General features: G+C 38.1%; 1 protein-coding gene across 3 annotated transcripts in view; it reads left to right on the top strand.

Annotated features, from left to right (window-relative positions):
• si:ch211-200p22.4 (phosphatidylinositol-binding clathrin assembly protein) overlaps window positions 1-24,835 on the top strand; it is a 162,699-nt gene that overhangs the window by 85,369 nt on the left and 52,495 nt on the right. Inside the window, exons 11-14 of one of the 3 annotated variants that reach the window (XM_060832539.1) lie at window positions 4,952-4,990; window positions 5,091-5,236; window positions 7,876-7,979; window positions 19,856-19,993. In XM_060832539.1, coding sequence (XP_060688522.1) covers window positions 4,952-4,990; window positions 5,091-5,236; window positions 7,876-7,979; window positions 19,856-19,993 — 427 coding nt within the window. The remainder of the gene's footprint in view (window positions 1-4,951; window positions 4,991-5,090; window positions 5,237-7,875; window positions 7,980-19,855; window positions 19,994-24,835) is intronic. The other 2 variants (XM_060832540.1, XM_060832541.1) reach the window with 2 other exon arrangements.

The following is a 24,835-nucleotide window of genomic DNA, read 5'->3' as shown; positions in this document are numbered from 1 at the left end:
TGTTGGCTTTAGTCTTCTGCAAAAGATTCTCTTCACGTTCTTCCAACTGCCCTGCACCTCCTTGAGCATTTTAATTTTCCAAACCACTTTTATCCTTCTCTTTGGAAGGAAAGGATTAATTAAAATCAATTATTACAAATAACAGAGCCCAGCACTTATGGCAGCATCTCTGATAGAAAGTGTTTTGATTCTAGTCTGATGCTATTTCAGAATTGAAAGGAGCTAGAAAATGGTTTTTATGCTGTTTTAGAGAGGAGGAAGAGTAAATGGAATTAATTGTTAATTTGCTGTGTAATTTTACTTGAAACCAAATGTGAATTAACTTTAGAAACATTTCGGACAATTGAAGTTGTCTTTATTACTGTTGACATTTTGTGAGTTACCTTAAAATCTGTTCAATGTTGGGGATATTGGACAAGGAGAAATTGGATGTTAAAATTTTTCTGCATGGTAAATTTCATCTCTCTGGTGGTGGGGGTATTCAGCAATTTACAGTAAGTCCTCACTTGTCAGTGTGGACTGGTTGGGCCAAAGGGCCTGTTTCCACACTGTAGGGAATCTAATCTAATCTAATAATTTAATGCCACTCCATCTAAAGTTGCAATTTTCAGGAATACTATTATTTTTAACTGAACATGGGTTCCTTAGAATTGATATTTCTGCAGGGTCTTCCTTGTCAGAAATGAAAACATTTTAAACGTTATGCTCATGTTGAAATGTTTACCAATATAAGAAAAATGAACTTAAAATGAATTTTAAGAATGTGAAAGAATGATTTTTCTCTTTCTACCCCGATCACAACCTAACATACCCCTCTGATCCACCTGGTAACTGCAGATCAGCTCCCTCTTTGACCCTCCCAAATGTGTTTTCACTCTCTCTCTCCCAGCCCCTCAAAAATAGAGCCTGGGGCATCACTAATGTCGCAGCAGTTGTCTAATCGCATCTTTTTGAGAGGCGCCACACTTTTTTTTTTGTTTTTTGCTGGCCACCAGCCCTCCAGTATCCGTTAGCTGTGGAGCCTTAGCCTGCCTTCCTCCTCTTCTTTTGACCAGTAGGGCATTAAAACTATTGGATTCAGTTATAATTATCACCAACTCAAGCAGGCAGATGAATAAGCCTGATGGGTACTGTTTAAAAGCTTCCTGCTGCAGATCTTGGATAGTTGTGTTCAACAGCAGTGCCTGGGGCTCAATTCTGAGAGTCAGGTAAAGGAGCATATCTAAGCTGAAATATGGGGAGGAATCTCATCTTAAAGAACAAGGAAAAATTTCACCAAAATGGCACAGCCATATCTGGTAAATATCATTGAGTATTGCAGAACTGACTTTAATGTTATGATATTGTAGGAGCCAATAACACCACTTGAGTGAAAGTGTTAAATGACGACTGACTTTGTCTGTATCTTTTTGTAAGACAACTTCACATCCATGCTTCTGCAACAATCTTTTCCAAACACAAGGAAGAGGTACTGATTGAGACATCTGAATTAAAAATATAAAGGGAATGGCAAGTCTGTTTCTGCTCAAACCCCTTTTTTGATTTGAAATACGCTTTCATGTCTGTCTCACTTGATGGTCTGGTGTCATGTTACTGATTGCACAGAGGTCAGACTGAGAGAAGTCAGATTGCAATGTTCCATCTTAATAGGATAGACTTTATTGATGACTTGAATTTGTTTTAAAAAGTTGCTCGTTTACTGAGATTTGACCCATACATATCTGCATTGTGAACAGATCAGAATTAACTGAATTTTGTACCCTATCATGATCAAAAGCAGCCTAAATTGTTAAGCATCAGAACTGCCATCAAAATGGGTTCACTGTTGAAGAAATTAGATGCTTTTGCATTACGTTGAAGTGTCAGAAAATTATATTCTCAAATCATTTTGATTTTAATCCAAAGCAAATTGCAGACTGGGGTGAGAATATGTTCTCATTTTCTTATATAAACATTTTAAAAAATGTAGATCCTGGAAAAATTTCTTGAAGCCACTTGATGTGAATGTATAATTCTAAAATTGTCAATATTTGTCTAAATTCCATTTGATAGGCTTGAATAAGTTTTTTTTAAAAATTTTTGTTTAATGTTGAGTCGCACGGTTTCCAAGTCTGTTTAGTCCTTTTTACATAAAGGATCAATCTTTTCTGTGAAGATTTCTTTCTAGCTGCATATGGTGGCCTATACAACAAAAAAAAACTTCTTTCACATTGTAATCGTAACATTAGAGTTCTGTTTCCAGGCCTAATGGCATGTTTGGATCTATCCATGAGTGAGGAATTTGTTTTGTCAAATAGTTTTGACTCTCCAATCACAATGAAGTAAACTTCCTCTTGAAACTAGATTTTACCAGTTTTCCTGCTACTTGTATTGGATCTATAATTTTTGTTCAGAATGCACGCGGTTTCAGAAAACAATTTTTTTTTTCCTTCTGTTTTTTTTCCCTTCTTTTGTGAAGATATTAAAACACACACACATCGGTAGCTTGCCCATTCCACGATTGACCAGCAACTGTAGAGCTAGGGGACTAGTGGCTATCTAACAGTATAACTGTATTTAACAACGAAAGCCAAACATGCCCAGGGAATTTAAACCAGACAGTTTAATATAAGCCATAAGTAAAATAATGGCATCCCTGTTAAATGACCATTAGAAAAATGGGAGTATGAATTTCCAAAAGGATATCTTGCCTTACAACCTCTTAAAATCCCTTTTGAAGAGGCAACTGAGTGAAACAGTGATGAAGTACATGCAAATTACCTGGATTTTCAAATAGCCTTTGATATTCATCACACTATCTTAGCAAAACATGTAGAGCCAGGAGACATGTACTAGAATGGCTAGTTGGCTGCAAAACAGAAAGTAAGGATAAAACACAACTTTTCAGAATAAAAAAAAAAGTAAAATATGGAGTCCCACAAGTGTCCATGCTTGGACAACTGACTATATTAACAATTTAGACTTTGAAATCAAAAACACATTTCCAACTTTTTGAATTACATTAAATTGAAGAGTGGGGAGAAGCTGGGCAATACTGAGGAAGACTGTGCCATTTGGAAGGAGTAACAGGAATGCAAAGTACTTGGCAAATGGTAAGATTCTTAGTGGTGTAGATGAGCTGTATCTGTATCCATGTAAGTAGATCCCTGAAAGTTGCCACCCAGGTTGATAGGGCTGTTAATAAGACGTACGTATGTATGTTAGCTTTGTGCTGTACAAAACTCTGGTGTGGCTGCACCTGGAGTATTGAGTGCAGGTCTGGTTACCGCATTAGAGGAAGGATTTGGAAGCTTTGGAAAGGTTCAGAGGAGATTTTTACTAGGCTGTTGCCTGGTTTTTGGGAGGAAAGGCTGAGGGACTTGAGGCTGTCTTCATTAGAGAAGGAGGCTGAGGGGTGACTTAATTAAGATACATAAGGTAGTCAATGAGAGCCTTTTTCCTCAGATGGGTATGGCATCTGAGGGGGCATAGCTTTAAATTGAAGGCTGATTTAGATATAGGACAGATATGAGGTAGTTTCTTTATTCAGTAGTAGAAGCATGGAATGTCCTGCCTGAAACAGTAGTAGACTCATCAACTTTACAAGCATTTAAATGGTCATTGGATAAGCATATGGATAAGAATGGAATAGTGGTTTCGCAAGTTGGCGCAACATCAAGGGCTGAAAGACATGTACTATAAAGTTCTGTGTTCTTCCCTCACTCTGCAGTTGTGCAACACCGCAAGTAAGCTGCACGTAACCATGATGGCCTTTAGGATCTTCATGTACATAGCAGTGCAACTATCTTGAAAATACCAACAAGCTGCATAAAATCAAGAAACATTAGAGGGAATATTCATTGCAACAAATTGCAAAAACTGCCAATATACCTATCCTCTAAGTTTATTAATGGCAAAAATCGTTTACACAGATGTTAAATTTTGGTGAGGGGAAAATAAGTTATGTATTACTTGATGAATAAGGATCTAAATGGGGTAGAAGAGCAAAGGGATCCAAGTACAGAAATATCGATCACCAGTTAGTTATTTTTAGGCTTTTAACAAAAGTAAGCCTTCTAGAAGGAGAGAATTGAAAATCAGGTTGTTAACTTTATAGCAAACCTTTAGACTTTCTGTATTATACAGATGATTGTAAAGGCATTGGAGAGAGTACAGAAACGTTTAGATGAATGATAAGAATGAACTTGCATTCTTTCTAGCAGAAAGAATGAAGAATGCATAATTTTATCCTGAAGAGAAGCTTGAGGGGAGACCAACTAGAGATGTTTAAAATTTGAAATATTCCTGGTAGAGTAGACAGTGCTTCCACTTGTGAGACCGCAAAACGTTAAAGTTAGCCGTGTAAGATAATTACCAAGAAATCAGAGTATACAGAAACAAGTCTTCATCCAAAGTGTTTTGAGGATTTGAAATTTTCTTTGAAATTTGGAGACTAATTGTAGTAAATTGTATAAACGCATTTTAAGGGGAAAAAAATCTAATCCCTAAGAAGGGGGAAAAGATCTTATGCTGATTTAATATAAGACTAAGAATGTGGAATGTGAAAGGTGCACAATCATTGTGGACTTGTTGGGCCAAACAGCCTTTTTCTGTGTCAGCATGTCATAGTGTGTAGTTTGAATGTATGCATCACAACCTAGAAATTTTGTGCTATTAATCAGGTTTTGTACACTCTTTCCTAGAAGAGTAACTAGCAATTTAGAACCAATTTTCTGTTCTTCCTTTCATACCTTTTTGCCCCAACCCTACCCCTCAACCAAGTCACGGGGTAGTGATGCCGATTGTCCAAGTGAAATTCATCAGCATATAGGCAGTTGTATAAAAGGAACAGTCAAGATAGTGTGCTTAGTTCTAAAGACACCTTCTGAAATATGGTGAATTTGTGGCTCCATGGTTTGGAACACACTCCCCCTAGCTAGCTGTGCCTAATTTGTAATTTCTGCCAATGTAGGCAAAGTGCGATGCTATTCCACCTGGATTTGTGATGCAGGTAGGTAATGTTCATCATTAAATAATCAGCTGAATTCACTTCATTTATGTTGTACTTTATGCAAGAACAACCTGATATCTATCTCTTCTGTTCTTGACAGGAGCAGCGACACAAAGAAATGTCTGTGCCACCCCAGTCAGCAACAGCATCCACAACTGTCTCCCCAAGCTCCACATCAGGGAAAAGTATCAGTACAACTGCAACAGTTGATCTGTTCTCAGCTGCACCAGCAACAAATACTAACAGGTACAAACTTTTCATTAAATTTGTTGAAGTAGTTTATGTCTAATAATTCACTGTCTGACAACTAACTTCAGTGATTTAATGTATCCAAGTAACTTGTGAATTGGTTTGGATATTTTAATAAATCAAGGTAAAGAAAATGGAGCAAATTTCTGAGAATTGGATTGTATAAGTAGCATCATTAGGGAACTTATGAATTAACTTTGAATTAAATTATCCAAATGCTTGTGTGGTCTGGAATGGTATCTCACCAGTCTTGGCTTCTTAAGACATGCTTGCTTGATGTAGCATTTAAAAAAAAAATCCCTATCAATCCCAATCTATATTGGTTAAATATCATGATTCTAAATGGAAAGGAACAAAAAGATTAAGCTTATTATTTTTAAAATTTAATTATGGAGCTGATGAATCAAATTGAAATCTACTGCAAGTATTTGGGTATGCGAGGTTAATGGTCATGGTTTGGGTTAGATGTATCCGGAAGAGACAATATTTGTTAACTGTTTGCACCCATGCAAAGCATAAAATCAATATTGAATTATGATGTGAAAATGCATTTCACAATCAGTCTATTTTACAGATGAGAAAAAAAGTGGAAATCTTCCTCCATGTCATTAAAATGCATTAATTTTAAATTAACATAATCAGCCCAAAGAAACATCAGACTCAAACCAGTATATATTTTTATTTGAACCTTAACGTGCTCTTTAGATGTATCACCTTTATGAACCTGTAGTTGGGGAAAGTGTCTTTTTAAAAAGTGATTTGTTTGAGTACTTTCTAATACATTTTTACCGTAGTACAGAACAGGTCTCCAGGATTAAATTGAAAAGAAATGAAATATAATTAAAATACCAGAAAAATCACTTCTATTTTTCTGATGTCTCTTAAAGTAAGACATCAATGTTGAAATTCTGATTAAGCATAGTTGGAGGATATTGAAATCTGAGCCTGAGGTATGACTTATATAGTCAGAGATTCCTTTGTTCAGAAGGTTTAATGTGAGTTTTTTGTTCACGAGGAGACTTCATGATGTAGTTTCATGTGAAATTCACTTGCCCAGGTCTGCAATTTTGTAAAATTCTTAATGTTTATTACACCCAGATTGCATTTGTGACCAGATATATTGGCAGAGGAAGAGTCCTGGTCTATTTGGTTATTTTAGTTGAAGCAGTTTTGCATATCCATAGATTGATTTGTTTTTCAATTTTCTCAATTTCTTTAGATGTCTATTTTGAAACCAAATTATTTGATCAAGATATCCAAGTCAATTTTGGAAAATATGTCTTGAGTTTCTGCTCAAGATAAGCTTGCAAATAAAACAGCACTGAAGGCAGATGAAAGTATGAAATACTAATGTGCTGATTTTGCATGCACTGTTTCTGTTTTAATTGCTACAGTTACTTTAGTCTTGAGAGGTGTCGTAAATGATTAGTGCTGTTTAAAAGTTGTGAAACTTGAAAATGCAATTATTGTCCAGTGCAGAAATTGTGAAAATGAAATTCATTTTCCAAGGAAACACACCTGTATAACTAAATTGTTTCAAATTAAGAAGAGGCTCATCTTTGATTTTGTTTAATGTTCATGGGAATATAAAAGGCAAATTTCCAACCATAACATCAATTGTACAAATTAATACTTGGCATTTTGAATATTTTTAATTAGATGATATGAGTAACTTGAAAGCTTTACAAAAATAATCAGTTGCATTGAGCTACTTATTAATGGTATATAATTTTTTAAATTTCCACTAAATCTGGCACCCTATAGCTGGGCTTGGAATCATAGTTATCAGGCACAAAAGGAGGCATTTACCTGATCATCATTTATTGAAACAGCAGTGCAGCAGTCACTGGCACTTGAACCAATTGTTTTTGTTCATATAACTGCAGTTGTACCTCTCCACCTTCTATAAATGTAGAAGATCCACATGGCGCACCTATACATGCAGTTCTCCTTCACATTCTTTCCAAGATTTTTTTGTTTGCAATGCTACAAGAGAAAACTTGCAAGAAATTTACTGAAATGTGGTAAATGATTCATCTAATTATTTGCAAATATGTTTTCATTTGATTTAACTTATCCAAATTATTTGCCTGATATTGTCGATTATTTTGGATATTCAGTAGGTGACAGTGGAAGTAGCAGAGAGATTTGCACTATTTACATTTAACTCCTTGTCTTTAACAGCTAGAATACTTTTCCAGAATTGGCCCTTTTTGGTTTGAAGAACCAAGGAATTGGATATGCTGTTAATTGGCTCCACGTTTTTAATCAAAAAGCACTTTCATGTTGATAGTGTTCTGCTTATTATCAACTGAATGTAATGTTTTCAGTGGAGACAGGCTCTAGGTATCTGGTACTTAAGCTTTTTTGGAAATTAGAACTGGTGATTGAAGGTGGTGCAAAGCGTGATACTTTACTATTACTTTTCCAGTGGATCCAGTATGCATCAACAATGTACAAATAGGTTTGTTTTATCCAAGAAGTAGGAGAACAAAAGTTGCACACTATGGGTTTCCAGTTGAGTTCCACACTCCTACCAGAAAGGTAGTTACAAATATTTTAGAAGCCTAGGGCAAAAGGTTATCTTAGAAATCTTTCTGTGACATTAATTTGGAATATTTTGGTTTCTTGTCCAGTGCCCCTAATTTGTCCAATGATATCTTCAACCTGGAGTCAGCTTTTGTACCTGCTGTACAGAGCACACCAGCAATATCAACCTCAGTAGCTAATGCATGGGGAGGTAAGTCTTTTTTAATTATTCCATATGCTGAATAATTATTACATCATTTGGCTTTCTTTTGGTGGAATGTGAGCTTAATTTGTGATTTGGCTGCAGTGTAATCAGCAGTGTTTACTTGCATCCACTTGTGTGAAAACACTTGGGTTTACAGTATAGAAGACTGAAATGAAAAATATTAATTACCTGTACTTTTTTGCAATTTCTGCTCATGATCTTCAAAGATGTTTTTTAGATCAACATTTTTCCAGAACACTCCTGGTTGCAAAGAAACTGACAAAAATGATTTGACACCAATTCCTTCTGCTACTGGCATAGACTTCAATTTATTGAAGTAAAAGACAGATCTACTGAATTTGTACACTTGCTGAATGTGATGTGCCTCAGGGATCTGTACTCAGGCCTCAGCTTAAAATGACTTTCAAAGAATAAAAAGCTATACATCCATGTTTAGCTGACCGCGTTAAGTTGCAAAAGGGCATTGATAGTTTAAGTTAGTGTGATTGGCATTCTGTCCGAGACCATCCAAAAAATCAGATTATTTTAGAGTGACATCACTCACAACATAATACTTAAACTTGAGTGGGCATCTGCTGACACTTTTTTTTTTGCCACAGTAAGAGCCCAATCTATTTCAAATTGTGTTGTGGGATATGAATTTCAGTGCTGTATGACGTATGTAGGCTGTACGTGCCAGCAGCTGGCCGACTATATCAAACAACACATCACTTTGACCTTTTTGCAGTGGGCTGAACCTCGGAACATGTCCAACAGCAGAATTACACCCAAGTATTGGACAGCCGCTAGACTGTTGTGCTTCTGGAATTCACATCCATAGGAGGGACATGATTGCACTGCAGACGGTACAGAGGAGATTTTGCTGGGCTGAAGAGTTTTTTTTATTGTGAAGAGTAATTGGATAGATTTTGAAGCAGAGGAGACTGAGGGGGGGGATCATGATTAAGATGTATGTAATTTGAAGGGAATAGATAGGGTAGATAGAAAGAAACCCTCCACGTGGTTGTTAAGACGGACCCACGGGGTCCCGTCTTTGCGTGTCCTTTTGGAAGGAGAACCCACACTCCAAACTTTAGTTTGGAGCAGAGCACCGTTTATTTTACAGAGTCAAAACTGGCAAACTATACAACGAATTCTACAGCATGCAATTCGTTGGAGAAGGCGTTCTGTTTTCCCCTTCGGACTTGGCTCAATTATACTTCGCGCTGCCAGGAGTTCCCGGTCAGTTCTCCCTCGCTCGTCCCCTCATTGGTCAGTACACCTGAGAGCGAGGGGGCCTGCGCCTCTATTGGCAGCATCGAGGTGCCTGTCCAGCTCCCGCTGTGCCGGACAATGGTACAGCCATCCTGGGGTCGGCAGTTCCGACCCTGCAATCAATAGTCCATTGTTCAGAGTATCGATCTCATTACCATGTGTCTGACAGGTTAGGTGTTTTCCGTAACAGAGTCAATGGTTTTCCGCAAGCGAATTAACAATCATTATTACTTATCATGGGTTTCGATGGGATTCTGTTCTAGTAGGTACATTAACAGATGCTTTAGCAATCATGTACTCCGATAGCGCAATTCACACCGTTCGACAGTTACCGGTTCCTTTATTAGTCATGAGTTCTCAATGGGGCAGTCTGATCCTGGCTGACATGATCTAATCAGCGAGGAATGTTACTTCAGACAGGTAGCCCTGCAGTTGCTAGGTTCTCCCCCATGGCTGTGATTAACTGTTTGGGGACTGGAACTGGTAATGTCTGCTGTAGCAATAGTGCTACCCTCCCTAGCCCCACTCTAGGCAATCTGATGGTGTATTCTCCCCAACATGGTGGAGGGATCAGTGACTGGGGGGGTATAGATTTAAGGGGCAAGAGGCTTTGAGGAGTTCCAAGGAAAATTCTTTTTTTTGTCCAGAGGGTGCTGGGCATCTGGAACTCAGCCTGAAACCCTCAACATTTAAGTATTTAGAGGTACGTTCACGATGCAAAGGCTGTGGCCAAGTGTTGAAAAATTGGATTCAAACAGTTAGGTGGTTATCTTCAACCAACACCAACTCTGGGTGAAAGGATCACTTTCTAGCCTGTAGACCTCTATTACTCCAACACTTTTGTCTGTGCTGTTACAGTCCAGACCAGATCCCCTTCAGGTATATTAAGGAGGTTGCATCGACCCAAACAGTTTTTCTTATCTAAAGGAAAGTGTAAGATGCTGTGTCCCAGATGTAATTCAATTGGTTCTGCTACTTGGCTTTAAGAAAGACACTTTTGCTTTATCTTAACTATAAAGTAAAAAGAATTGGTCTAACTTTAACTGTTTTGAAAAACTTAACAGAATAATAAATTAAACTCCTGAAAAGTGTTTCAATATGTTAATATTCCTTAAACACACACTTGGCAAAGACAAATTAAGTCAAATGGATTGTTTAACATGCAATATTTTTCTAGTCCAGAAGAAAAGAACATAAAGAGAAACTCCTGCCAGAGACAACTTGAGTATTTTGTAGTAGTAGGGAAAGATGTATGGTAGCTTCAAATCCCCAGCAACTACTGAAAGCTAAACTAAAATCCTGTTTCCACCCATTCATGTTGCTTTATTGTTCCAACATTTCTTTTAAAGTCCTGAAGGTCTCTTAAACTATTTACCTTAATTTGAAACAGAATGCTTGACGTTTCTATCTTGATCTTTATCTTTATTTTGGAAAAAACCAAGACACACAACACCTCTTAAAGCTATTGTATTGTCACTGTTAAGATTTACACCAGAAACCATTTCAAAATTTGGTGGAGCTTACTTATGCAAATGGATTACATTACAAGAAAGTACATATTCTCACACAAGAGAGGAATTTGTTCACACATTGAATTGAATTTGTCATGTGTACCGAGGCACATTGTAAAGGTTTGTCTTGCTAGCAATACAGACAGAGCACATAGTTAAGTAGCATCGATAAGTAAATAATAGGTAAACAGCAGCAAAAACAGGTACAGGTGAATGTTAAGAGTTTTGAGTCCATTTCAGTATCCTAACAGTAGGATAGAAACTGTTATAAAACCGCTGGTGTGTTTGTTCAGGCTTCTGTACTTTCTCCACAATGGTAAAGGTTTTAGAAAAAAAATTGCCAGGGTGGGATGGATGTTTGAGAATGCTGGCGGCCATTCCTTGACAAAAGGCCAGGTAGATGGATTCTGAGATTGTTTGGGCCAAGTTCACCACTCACTGTCTCCGATCTTGAATGGTACAGTTGCCATACCAGTTAGTGATACATACAGACAGAATGCTATACCTATAAAAGTTGGCAAGGGCAAATTTCCTCCGCTGCCTGAGGAAAAAGAGACATTGGGCATTTGTAACCAGTGCGTCTACATGAATAGTCCAAGAAAGCTTGTTGTGGATGACCACTCCTAGGAGCTTGACACTCTCCACTCCCTCTACCTCTGTGCTGTTAACATGTAGAGGGGGGCAAGAGTAATATCCTGTCGAAAGTCTGAGTTCCTTGGTTTTGCTGGCATTGAGAGCTAGGTTGTTCTCAGTGCACCATTTTTCCAGGTATTCCACCTCCCATCTATAGTCTGTTTTGTCACCATCTGAAATTCAACTGACTGTTGTGGTGTCAGCAGCGAACTTGTTAATGACATTAGTCTGGTATTTGGTGACAGTCATGGGTATACAGTTAGTACAGTAGGGGCTGAGTAAGCACCCCCAGAGGGGCTCCAGTGTTAGTGAGGATGAAATATTGTCCCCAATCTTCACTGATTGTGGTTTGTGATTGTGTACATTTCTGAGTTTTGGAGACTGCTGTGGAGAAATTCAGGATATGGCAATACCTGACTAGTCTCATCCTGGTTTGGGCTTAATCAGCTAAAGATTTGACCATTCAAAAATTCCTGCTGCACCTCCACGTCAACCGTGGTCCAACCAGTCAACACCCTCTTTTCGTGCATTTTGAATTGTTCTTCCTTTTCGAAGCTTTGCTTCTTGCATACCAGGCCCAATGAGTACAAAACAAATGTCAAATATGTTTCTTTTTAGCAATGTTTAATACCCAAGATATTTAGGGCCTGTTGAGGTGCAGAGAGATTTTAGTCGTTTAAATGATTTTATTGGAATTTTTGAATAAAAGCAAAATACCCCAGGTTTTGGAAATAAGTAAAAACGAAGTGTTGGGAATGCTCAGCAGTTCTGGCAGAATTTGTGGAGAAAGTAATAACATTGTGAATCTAATGTGACTTCAGAACTGGAGAGAGGTAGAAATGTGATTTTTATGCTATTGAAAGAGGGAAAGTAGGTAAATTCTTAGAGGGTAAATGAAAAAGACTGATTATGGTAAAGAAACTTCATTAGTCCAGCACTGAGTGTTAATGGCAGGATAACAAATAGCACTGTCTGGAAACAGAAGTGTGAAAACAAGATAGTGTGGCACCTGGCAAAATAAAATCAAAACAAGATTAGTTCATGCTATGAAAATCTTGAACTCTGCATCCAGAAAGTTGTAAAGTGCTTAATTGGAAGGTGAGGTGTGTTTCTTGAGCTTATTTGAAGTTCATTAGAGCATTGCAGCAGATAGGATACAAAACTGAGCATGAGAACAAGATGCTGAATAAAATAAGTGACTATAAGTTGAGTCGTGTTTGCAGACTGTGAAAATGTACTGTTAAGCAGTTACCCGGTCTGCGTTTTGGTGTTTCCAGTGTAGAGAAAAAGTATATTGTATTCATTGTGCACAATAAATCATAGAATAGAATCCTTACAGTTCAGAAAGGGGGCATTTGACACTCCAAACATCCCATCCACAACCAACCCCCTGCCCTATCCCTGTAACCTTACATTTACCATAGTTAATCCACTTAGCCTACATGACCAATGCACCAAATGTCCACATCTTTGGACTGTGAAAGGAAACTGGATCACCTGGTGGAAATCCACGTACACGTGGGGAGAACATGCAAACAGATGGTCCCCCAAGGCTGGAATTGAGCCAGGTCCCTGGCACTGAGGGGCGGCAGTACTAACCACTGAGCCACCTATGCTGCCCATGATAGATTAAATTCAAAGAAATAAAAGTAAATTGCTACTTTTCACCCGAAAGAATGTTTGGACTGAACCTTTGACTGCTCAATTAGGGGATAGAGATGCTCTGCGCTTACTACTACCTTTTTTGAACAGAGACCCCAAACAGTCCCTATGTACTACCATTCTCCTACCTCCACTGTTTTTTCCATCAAATAACTTCTCATTTAGCTTGCCTCCTTTCCTATAAATAAAAGTTGTTGATATAGTCGCTTGTGTGTTCTAGTTATGCCAGTCAGCTGCTCACTTTTTGTCTTTCATTCTGTGACATCTTTGTTATTTAAACTCCTGCTTGTCCATTGCAGGTCTTCCTTTTGTTTTTGCTCTTACTCCCCTTCCCTCTTTCAATGACATAAAACTCTGCATTTGTCTCACTTGTGCTCTGGAGAAGTGTCATGTTCAACTCCATGCTAATTGTTTCCCACTCCAAAGATGATGCCAGATGTGCTGACTTTTGTTTGCAATTTTTTGTTATTGTCAATGATAGATTAGCCTTTTTCATTGTAGCTGAAATATAAAAATGTGGATACTATGTCATAGACTGAGACTGCATCTAGAGTACTCTATTCAGGGTCTTGGATACCTCATGTCAGCAAGCATATTAGTTTTGTCAGGAGTCCAGTATAGATTCTTGCCAGAATAATATCACTGTCTTGAAGAATTACATCATGAGGACTTTATGCATAATCTGGAGTATAGACAATTAAGTAGTGATTTAACTGAAGTATTCAAAATAATGATTAAAGGATTTGATATGGTAAGTAGAAATTATTTCCTCTGACACAGGACTTCAGAACAATGGATGTAACCCTGAAATTGTAACCATACAATTAAAGGATAATTTTAAGTACTTTCAACAAAAGCTAGTTGAATCCAGAACACTTTTTTTGTTGCTTAAGTTAGATCAGTTCAAAACTTGAAAACAATGGTATCCTTTTAAAAGGATATTGAACTAAGGTGGGTAAATGGTGTTAATGCTGATCTACCATGATCTCATTGAATGGCAGAAGCTTCACTCTTGGCTTAATTCTGTACTGTATCTATTGCTTCCAAACGCTTCCTTCCTTTAATGCCCACGTTAGCTGAGAAAGATTGAAAAATATTAAATGCCACCCATGACAGCTACTTAGTGTATCTCTGCAAAGTGCTAACTCAAATTGAGAAAATCTCCTCCAGTTCAGACCATTTGTGTGCTGAAGAACACTTTCATTGCAAGGTTTGTGAAGGTTTATAGCTCAGGTTGAGGTTTAGGGTGTAGGTTTGATATCCAGACGTTTTATTACCTGGCTAGGTAACATCATCAGTGGTGACCTCCAAGTGAAGCGAAGCTGTTGTCTCCTGCTTTCTATTTATATCTTTCTCCTGGATGGGGTTCCTGGGGTTTGTGGTGATGTCATTTCCTGTTTGTTTTCTGAGGGGTTGATAGCATCTAGATCTATGTGCTTGTTTATGGCGTTGTGGTTGGAGTGCTAGGCCTCTAGGAATTCTCTGGCATGTCTTTGTTTAGCCTGTCCCAGGATAGATGTGTTGTCCCATTCAAAATGGTGGGTTTTTTTCATCCGTGTGTAGGGCTACAAGGGAGAGATGGTCATGTCTTTTTGTGGCTAGCTGGTGTTCGTGTATCCTGGTGGCTAACTTTCTTCCTGTTTGTCCGATAGTGTTTGTGGCAGTCCTTGCATGGAATTTTGTAGATGTTGGTTTTTGTCCATGGGTTGTACTGGGTCTTTAAGTTTTTTTTTAGTTTTTGTTTGTTGGTGGGTTTGTATGTTACTAGGATTCTGAGGGGTCTTAGTCGTCTGGCTGTCATTTCTGAAACTTCTTTGTATGATGAGATGGTTAGGATTTCTGGCTGCTTGGTCTGCTTGTCGTGGTTTGTTCTTGAGAAATCTGCAGACTGTACTTTGAGTTCCGTTCTTCTTGAATACATTGTATAGGTGGTTCTGCTCTGTTTTCCGAAGTTCGTCTGCCCATCCAGGAGAAAGATAGAAAGCAGGAGACAACAGCTTTGCTTCACTTGGAGGTCGCCACTGACGATGTTACCTAACCAGGTAATGAAACATATGGATATCAAACCTACGGCTCAGCAAACCTACACCCTAAACGTTTTCATTAGCCTGTTTCTTCCTTAGTTCTGTTTGATAGCATTGTCTGATTCTATTATGACGAATGGCAAACAAGTGGCAGATTGGCTCTCATGCACTTCCCTTCATTATAAAATCAATCTGGCAGTCGTTAGAATATTAAGAATTCAGGCTACATACAGTACTTGTGTGTGTATATAGTGTAATTTTTTTTTGTCCTTCCACAGACCGGGTACAATTCAATAACCTGTGTGCAGACAGGCATGTTCTAAAATGCAAATAAGAGAATTAAGTTGTGACATTTCCTTCAATAGCACAGGTAAAAATCTGCACGTCCTCGTATCCTTTAAGTGATATGGACCAATTTTAAAGAACAAACTTGCAATTTATATAAAAAAACCAAAGAATTGCAGATGCTGGAAATTGGAAGCAAAAACAAAAATTCTGGAAAAATTCCAGGAGGTCTGGCAGCTGAAGATGTCGCAGGACTTGAAGCAGTAACTCTGCTTTTTCTCAACAGATACTGCTAGACCTGCTGGAATACAAAACAAACTGCTGGAAAAACTCAAGGTTTAGCAGCATCTGTGGAGAGCAAGCAGAGTTACTGCTTCAGGTCCAGCGACATCTTCAGCTGCCAGACCACCTGGAATTTTTCCAGCAGTTTGTTTTGTATTCCAGCAGGTCTAGCAGTATCTGTTGAGAAAAAGCCGAGTTACTGCTTCGGGTCCAGTGACCCACCGTCAGCTACCAAACCTGGAGCTTTTCCAACAGTTTGTATTTCTATAGTCTTTTTTTTCAAAAGTAAGATGTCCCAAAGCATGAGAACAAATGAAATACTTTTGTATGTTTACAGTTTCAATGCCATGCAAGGCACAAGTCAATTTTGAAGTCAGTGGAAAAGAAAATCTGATTTTGGACTAATACCAGCTACTAGTTGAGCTACTGACCAGAATTTTACACCATCTCTATTTTTACATAGAACACAATTCTTTCTCACTAACGTAATATATTAAGACCCAATACAGTATAAATAGTAGAACTTGCATTCATCTAAACAAACATAAGAACACTTAGTGAGACACTAAGCCAAAATTTTGGTTTGGTGCAGTTTGTGGAATACAGGTTTGAATTTCAACTGGAAATCGATCCTTGTGTTTAAGCTGAATCTATAATTTTTGATATCTCATTGAGATCCCTCTCCTCACTGAGCAGATGTGGGGAACTATTTCTTTATTGTTTGGAACAATTGAAAGCACCTTTTTTTTAAATTGAAACCATTATCATGTCAGTTCTCAAAACTGCTGTCAGTCAAGTTTTCGCTTTGACTCACCGCAATCTTGATCTTTGCTACTAAATCCTCTGAGCACAGATTTTGAACTCGGGTGAAATCCTGAAATTCATTTACCTCCTTCAGGAAAAGTAAGACAAAGTTTGGCAAAACTCAAACGCTTCTGACTAGCGTGCTTAACTTGTATCGCAAATATTTTGCAGTCCATAATAATAAGATAGCATTGAGATTATTGTTGCATTGTCCTGCGGCACTTACTCCATAGTGGAAAGCTTTGTATTTTTTCCTGTAGCCAGAACACCTTGCTTTGAGTCACACCACCTCTAGATGTGTGTAATAGTATCTATGACCAGGTAAATATTCATTCAATAACAGGATTGCACTATAGAAGTGGCATAGATTTGTAAGGGGAATGTGTTAAATTTATACATGATCACAAATAGATTTGTAATAGACTGTAAGTACATAATTTACATTTTGTGAACTCAAGTAGCCTTTCCCATATGGTATCCTAACTTGTTTGTTGATATTTTGGTGAGATTGCATATACTTATTTCACCCTTGTTATGGAAAACTTCACGGATGAGTGAATGTGAACGGTCCAAGTAGGGGATTGGAAGTTTTGGGGGTAAATTTGCTACATATCTATTGAACACGGAGAATCACTAATTCCAGGCGCACACATGAAACAATAACCACGTTGTGCATAGTGTTGGATTTTGGTAGTAAAGCACACAAAGGGAAAAAAGGAGAAACCTGATGCATAATTATGTACTTGTAATCAAGCTACCTCAAACCCAGCAGTGAATTGAAATCTAGTGGGGATTCAGTGTGATTTACATTATGGACTTGATCCATTGAATGTTAATTCTCAACAGTATTGAGGGTCAGCTAGCTCAGTTGGCTGGATGGCAGAATGGGTTCAATTCTTGCACTGGCTGACTTTATGATAAAGGACTCTCCTTCTGAACCCCTCCTCTCACTTGAGGCGTGATGACCCTCCAGTCAAAGCGCCACCAGTCATCTGTCTCCGAGAAGACTCAAGATTGGTTAGATTATTGCAACTTATAATTTGCCTTACTCCAATTTTACAAGTGATATAAAGTCATAAAATAATCCTGAAATGCACACCGTCCTTTAATATAAATTCCAGCTACAATATCAATGGAATGTTTCTGCAACAATGCAATGTGCAAATATGTTGTTTTTCCCTCTGGATTGATTTAAATTTTACTATATCAGAAATTCTAGAACATTAGAATTTCCTCTCGTACCTTCCAAGTGCAGTTGGAATCCTTTAGCATCTGGAAAAAGGCCATTTTGGCCGAACAAGTCCATACCAACTGTCTGAAGAGTGTGCCACCCAGACTGACAACATTCTCCTTCTTTCCCCCCTCACCCCCACCCCCGTCCCCGTTACCCTCCAAGTAGTAAATCCTTTTTGAGAGTTTCACTAGCGCTTAGTGTATGGGCACTATTAAATGTCCTGTTGTGTTGTGATTTTGGTGGCAAAGTGCCTTCAGTCAAACTGGAAGGTGGTGTGTGATCTCCCTCCATACCAGTCATATATTCCAGGGTGAATAGACAGTGGCATCCATTTCAAAGGCACTCAGTGCCTGACTGACAGATGTGGTAGGTGAGGAGGATTAGCTTAGAGCCATTCCCTGACCTTGCTGCAGATGGCTATCCTTCCCTCATTTGGTTCAATTCTGAGATAATTGAACTATACCTGAGTGAGTTTTATGTCATGATTCTTAGTGATAACTTAACTTAATTAAATACTTGCATTGTTTTGTTTTGACATCTGATACAGAATAAAGTAGTTTGAGCTGTAGCGAAGCTTAGTTTTAATCCATGGTGTCCAAAGATGATACAATTTATATTTTCGTAATGTTTTATGGTATAGTGCAGGACATTGTCCTCTTTTAGTCTATTGCTTGAGGCTTGCATTGCCAGAACTGCACTTTTAATACAAAATGATTGCTTGAATTAAGCTCGCACATTGAAAATTTGTTATTACCAATTTCCAAATTTTAATGCTCACTTAGATTGTTTTATAATTTTTATAATTTGACCCAACATGAATTTGATTTAGCAGCCTGATGTTTAGCTTCATTCTATTCAATTCTAATGCAGTTTTCTTTTCCATGCTCGTGACTGTTCTGTTTGAAACCAAACTGTTATCTGCAGTAAACTTGGACAAGAGGACGGTAAAATTTAGACCTCTTTCTTTTTCTTCCAGTCTAGTTTTTTCTGAGGATTAAATTTGCACCTGTTGCATTTGTATAATATCAAAAATCGATAGCAAGGTCCATTTGAATGGCATTTGAAAATTATGCAATATCTTTCCTCTTTCCTTCAACCACCTCACCAGTTCTTCACCATTTGAAATAAAAGGCAGTTTTCCCATATGAGCATAGAGATTTGTATTAATTCAGGTCATTGGTATGTTTGATCCATACTTTCTTCGGCTTATTGTAGTGATTAAAGATCACATGACTATGAAAAACCTTTTTGGAAGCATGAGCATCTAATTTGCCTCTTCTGGGTCCTGGAAATTTTTTTTTTTTTTTTGCTTTTTCTCCCACTACAACCTAAATTTGATCTTCAGTGTTAAATTTTCTTCTTTCTCATCCTTGCTGACATTTGGAATTTAGATCTTCTGGGTAAGGATCTTGTCATATTTGATATATTTATGCTTTTAACCTGGATGAATGCTATATAAAAGTATGTATATACTATAGGCAGGTTTGTGAAGTATAAATATCTGAAATTTTTTTTGAAGAGCCATGGATAAGCATGGACTCCACTGAAGTACTTCAGAAGATTTGAGCTATCATATGCACAGCAATTACCACATTTGAAATTATCACTGAATTTTAATTAGATTTTCAGTGCAAGTAGCTTTAGATGGTGTTAACTTTAGATGTTTAAAAAGTGCAAAATTGGTAGTTAAGTTTGAGTGCTTGAACAGGTGTGGATGCTGATGAGGAAGCTTTGTTTAGTTCATTTCAGTTTAATTTTATTGAAACTGTACTTGAGATGCACACAGGATGGCATATTTTGAAACTTTCAATATTCACTTTGGTTCAAACTGATTCAAAAATTGTCTTAATTCTGTGGAAACCCATTAGAAATATAGAAGTTTAGTTTTGGTAAAGTGCAGGTGGGAAATTCTTAAATATTCAGACAAATGTACACTGTATTTGGATTCATAACAGCTACACATTTTGGGTATTCAGCGTTCTAGATTAACATGTCTGTGTATACAGACGATTTCAGAATTCTCTTGCTATCAGGCCCAGAGAGAAAATAATGTGTTTCATGTCAAAATAGTTGCTGATAGGAATGTCACTGCTTTATTGCCTTTTTACTGTTTTATCACCATGTGGTTACGATTGGTTCCTATCAAACTTTCTCTCTTTTTCTATCTATTAGACCCATTTACTGCCTCTGGTTGCATTGACTCTGTCTGTCGTTTGGATGTGTTTGACATGCAACCTGTTGAAGATGTGGTAAAAATCACAATTGCATCTAGTGCTGCTTCAAAGCAGACATTGGCCCACCATTTTAGCGGTAAAGGGGAATTCTTGTACATTCTTTTGTTAATCCAAATCTCATTAATAACAGGTTTGTGTAAATGTACCCTGTTGCTAACTTGATCAGATGTTTTAAATTTTTTCAGCTGGCTGTTTTTTTTTTAGTCATTGTCTAAGTTCCCAAAATATGCTACTGAGGAACCTAAAATGGATAGATGTACCAATTAACCACTGCGTGCGCAATCCTTGAGGGCTTCAAATTATCAGTTAAGATTTAAACATTCCATTTTTGAATTTGATTGGCCAGACCTATACTTTTACTGAAAGTTCAGCCAACTTAGAGCATTTGTTTGCAAAGTTATCTGGACTCACTTGGGAAGAATTCCTGGTTCCATTGAGCTAGGTTGGCTAGGAAATTATGCCCTACTAAACTAATGTGGACTTGGTTCATATTTTCAGAATCGATACCTCCAGAGATAATTGGTTCCAAACTTCCAGTTATATTTGTCTCCTCTTGGCCCACTTTGAGGGGCTCCTTTTTCTTTCCTAAGTAGACTTGTTACCAATTACTCTGTGGATACTTGATCTGGATAGCATACAGCTGTCAGAAGTACTAAAGAGTATGTGGTGAGCAATTTTTAGTGTCATTTAAAATTTAAGTGCATCACCACTAGTCTTTGACTACAATCTGAATGCACACTTTTCCCATTCAACAATTGTTTCAAATCAAAAGGTGGAGCATTTCAATTATGTATTTGCCCCTGTTTTATGGATTCAAAGACATCTCCAGCCAGACAATATAAGCACAAATTGCAGGAAGGACATTTTCTTACGTATATGTTTTTGTGACGGTGTTTATTTTGCATTATAATGGATGAAAAATCTCATTCTAATCTCAGGCAGTGATAACTAAGAAAATTTGGCTTGTTTTTTTTGTTGAACACATAGAGATGAATTATATGTGCTCACCATTAATACATAGTGATTGCCTAGTTTACTATGCTACATGTACACGCACAAATAAATACTAATATCTAGAAGCTTTGTTTTGACCTACTTCTCCATGACCTTGCTCTAACTGTATCACATGGTTTATCATTCCAATACATGCCAAGCAGTCCTTCACCAGCTACTAAAGGTGCCAGGAAAAATGGATTTATCCTAAATTAATGTTTTAGTAGTGAGTTTAGTCTCAATTGCTATCAAACAACCTCTGGTACTAGATACTCTCTTGGACAAGAATGGAATCTTGTTTAAATTTTATTGCTGGTGATTTTATTTTAAAAATGAATTTTATTTTACTTTCTCTCTCTTGACTGGTTTATCTATCTCTTTCAATCTAATTCTCTTTTTTTACACACTTTAGCACTTTGAAGAATTCTAGCTTACACTTTCTGGTTTAGATACTATACCAGCAACTCTTTTTTTTTAATTTTTTTTTAAAAAATACATAGGATAGTGGGTGAATTCTTACCCTGAAAAACCCTGGAGTGCCTGCAAAAATTCAATCATTGGGTGATCAATTGGTGGAAGTTTCCTGGAAAGTAGGAGACACAATTGGAGAGAAGTTGCTTCTCCAGTCAGTTGTTTCTATTGCTGCTTTTCACCAATTGTAAGTTCCCTGTTGGAGAGACTGGTCTTGTGAGGAGCAAGGATGGCTGAAAGATGACCTGTTTATTTGAGGAGCTGCATGAGTTGCCCTTGGTGGTCCTGGGTCTCCCATGCAGCAGAGTTTCAGGAGGCAGGAGCAGCATTCTGTCTGGAGGTGATCAGTCTTGGACTGAGCTGTGTGTGTTTACTCTATAGAGAGAGTAGAGCCCAAGTGTTGGCTAGGAAGATGATCAAAATCCAAGTGAAGAGGGGAAAGTGCGCAAAGCCACACTGGGGGATAGGAAACAGTGATACAAATGCTCAGTGTCAGATGGGAGGAGGTGATGAGCAGAGCTTCAGTGTCTGGAGAGGAGGGTGATTTGAAGCAGAATCCAAGTGTTGGTTGGGAAGGGGGGTAGAACACCATACTGAGTATCAGTTGATCCACTAATGATTGGGAGGTTGTTAACACAAACACTTATGCATTGTGTAACTTTATTCATTGGAGCTATAAGCATCTGTATTATTCAACATACTGAGGGGGCAGACAGGTGAGCTTTTTGTAATCTGCTAAGGCCTTAAAATATATTTTATGCATAGAAATGAAGAAAACATAGGTGGATGATCTGCAAGCATTGTTTATCTAGACCAACATTTTGCATTCAGTAAGATTTTCAGGAAGCTATTATGAATTCTGTTTGCCTAGTTAAATAATTCCTGGAAAATCTACATTTTTAAACAAGGTTTGCATTCAACTAATTTTTGTGAACACAAAAAGGATATATAGTAAGAAATTTTTTTAATAAACTAAAACCTTATTTATACATTCCAAGTTAAAAGGTCTAATAACCTTTATGTATCAGTGTTTGCAATCTGTTACTTGTGCTAGTTGGCCTGTTTCACACTCTAGGGATTTTGTTTTGTTCTATTCTATTCCAAGCTGCCCACAAAACTCAACATGAGCACAAGTGCAGCATCGATTGGGGGAAAAAAATACCCCAGAAAACAAAAATATAGCCCTAAAAATCAAAGTAGCCCTCCGTCTCGAGAAGCCCTTTTTAAAAAAAAACAGTGCTCCATTTCAACTATTTAAGTAAGAGAGACACCATTGCTTGAGTTATTTGCTCTCCTTGCAGATCACTTGTAGTTGGACTCACAATTCATCAGACTTCGAATTGCTGTTTAAAAGCTTACCAAGAGCCTATGGGCAGTATAGGTATACACCTGTAGGCATGACAAAATAACAAAACAGAGTGGAAATTAGAAATGAAATGATAGATTGCTGGGAAGTCTAAACATGTCTGCAGAGACAATGCATTAACATTTTAGGTCCAATGACCCTTCACAACTGAAGCACCTGTTCATTTATTGCTGACTGCAAAATCTGTGATAATATATATTTTATTTGAAAGAACAACATACTTTTTGAATAACTTTTCACATCTAAATTGATATGATTTGAATTAAGGAAAATAAACTGTGCCAAGAAAGGAAAGGGAAAATTGTGGAGGCATTGGAACGAGTGCAGAGGAGGTTTACCAGGATGTTGCCTGGCATGGTAGGAAGATCGTATGAGGAAAGGCTGAGGCACTTGGGCCTGTTCTCATTGGAGAAAAGAAGGTTTAGGGGAGATTTGATAAAGGTGTATAAGATGATTAGGGGTTTAGATAGGGTAGACACTGAGAACCTTTTACCGCTAATGGAGTCAGCTGTTACTAGGGGACACAGCTTTAAATTAAGGGGAGGTTGGTATAGGACAGATGTTAGGGGTAGATTCTTCACACAGCGGGTTGTGAGTTCATGGAATGCCCTGCCAGTAGCAGTGGTGAACTCTCCCTCTTTATGGTCATTTAAGCAGGCATTGGATAGGCATATGGAAGTTATTGGGCTAGTGTAGGTTAGGTAGGATTTGGTCGGCGCAACATCGAGGGCCGAAGGGCCTGTACTGCGCTGTATTTTTCTATGTTCTTAGTAGTGGATCAAAAGCATGGTATTAAACAGTAGGCAGAAAAATGACAAGCCAAAAGAACTGACTGATGTTTGAGAGCACAGGACTATTGGTGGAGTGTGAAGCCACTGCTGGTACCCTGGAGGAAACCCAGACTTAAGAGTATATCTCTGGATAGAATGAAGCCTTCGGGACTTTTTTTAAAAAAAACTGAGATATTAGCAGTCTAGGGAGCAAAGGTAGAATGTGGTAATGAAGTATGAATGAAGCTGCAAGCTGTAACATTTTGGATGAGCTGGAATTTCATGTTGGTTTGAGGCAAGGACATTGGCTAAGAATTGTATTTAAGAATTTGAATCTCTGCCAGATTCAACAAAGAGTGAGGCTTGAGAGTGTAATTGCCAAGTCAGACTTGTAGTAATGGGTTTTTAAAAAAACTGATACCAGGCAGATGTGCTTGAGGCAAGATGACAACTGATTGAAGTCAAATTCTCAATATCCTAAGTGGATGTAATGTAACCTCCTAAGGCAGAGATTATTCTTTAAGGTGCCCTTATGATGTGAAAGTGCAAGAGACACAGTCGCTCATCATCCATGGGATGCTGTGCAGATCAGAGAAGGAATGTGGCATGATGATACCTTGTATGGAGGTAGGGTTCAGAACACCATGTCATGATGGCCAGCATGTTTGTGACTTAACAATAGTGTTCCTACTTCTGGGCTAGGAGGCAAGAGTTCAAGTTCCATCTGTTCCAGAGAGATATAATAACATCTCTGAACAGATAGGTATTTTTAATCAATCTGAAATGTAATACCTCCACAGACACCATAAAGGGTCATAAGATGCCTTCTCAACATCAGATTCCCATTATGGACAGATCTGAGGTTTGGGGTGGCACAGTGACTTAGTAGTTAACACTGCTGCCTTACAGCATCAAGGATCCAGATTTGATTCAATCCTCAGACTACTGTGCAAACTCCACACAGACACATTCCTCTCCCCTGAACAGGTTTCCTCCGGGTGCTCCAGTTTCCTCCCACAGTCCGAAGATGTGCAGGTTAGGAAACTGGCCTTGCTAAATTACCCATAGTCTCCAGGGCTGTGTAGGCCAAGTGGATTGGCAGGGTTGCAGGATTGGAGGTGGGTCTGAATGGGATGCTCTTCAGAGGGTTGATGTGGACTCAGCAGGCCAAATAGCCTGCTTTCACACTATAGGGATTCTATAAGAAATTACAGTACAGACAGAAGATGCCGATTCCATCCTTGGATGGCTTGTGCTGGACAACTGAAGGATGCAAGGGTATCTCATGAACAATGAGGACCCCTGAGATTCATTCCAT

Source organism: Hemiscyllium ocellatum, chromosome 11 (genome assembly GCF_020745735.1).
Source record: "Hemiscyllium ocellatum isolate sHemOce1 chromosome 11, sHemOce1.pat.X.cur, whole genome shotgun sequence".
NCBI lineage: Eukaryota > Metazoa > Chordata > Chondrichthyes > Orectolobiformes > Hemiscylliidae > Hemiscyllium > Hemiscyllium ocellatum.
Note: the sequence above shows the minus strand (reverse complement) of the source record. Positions and strands in the feature narration are given on the sequence as shown.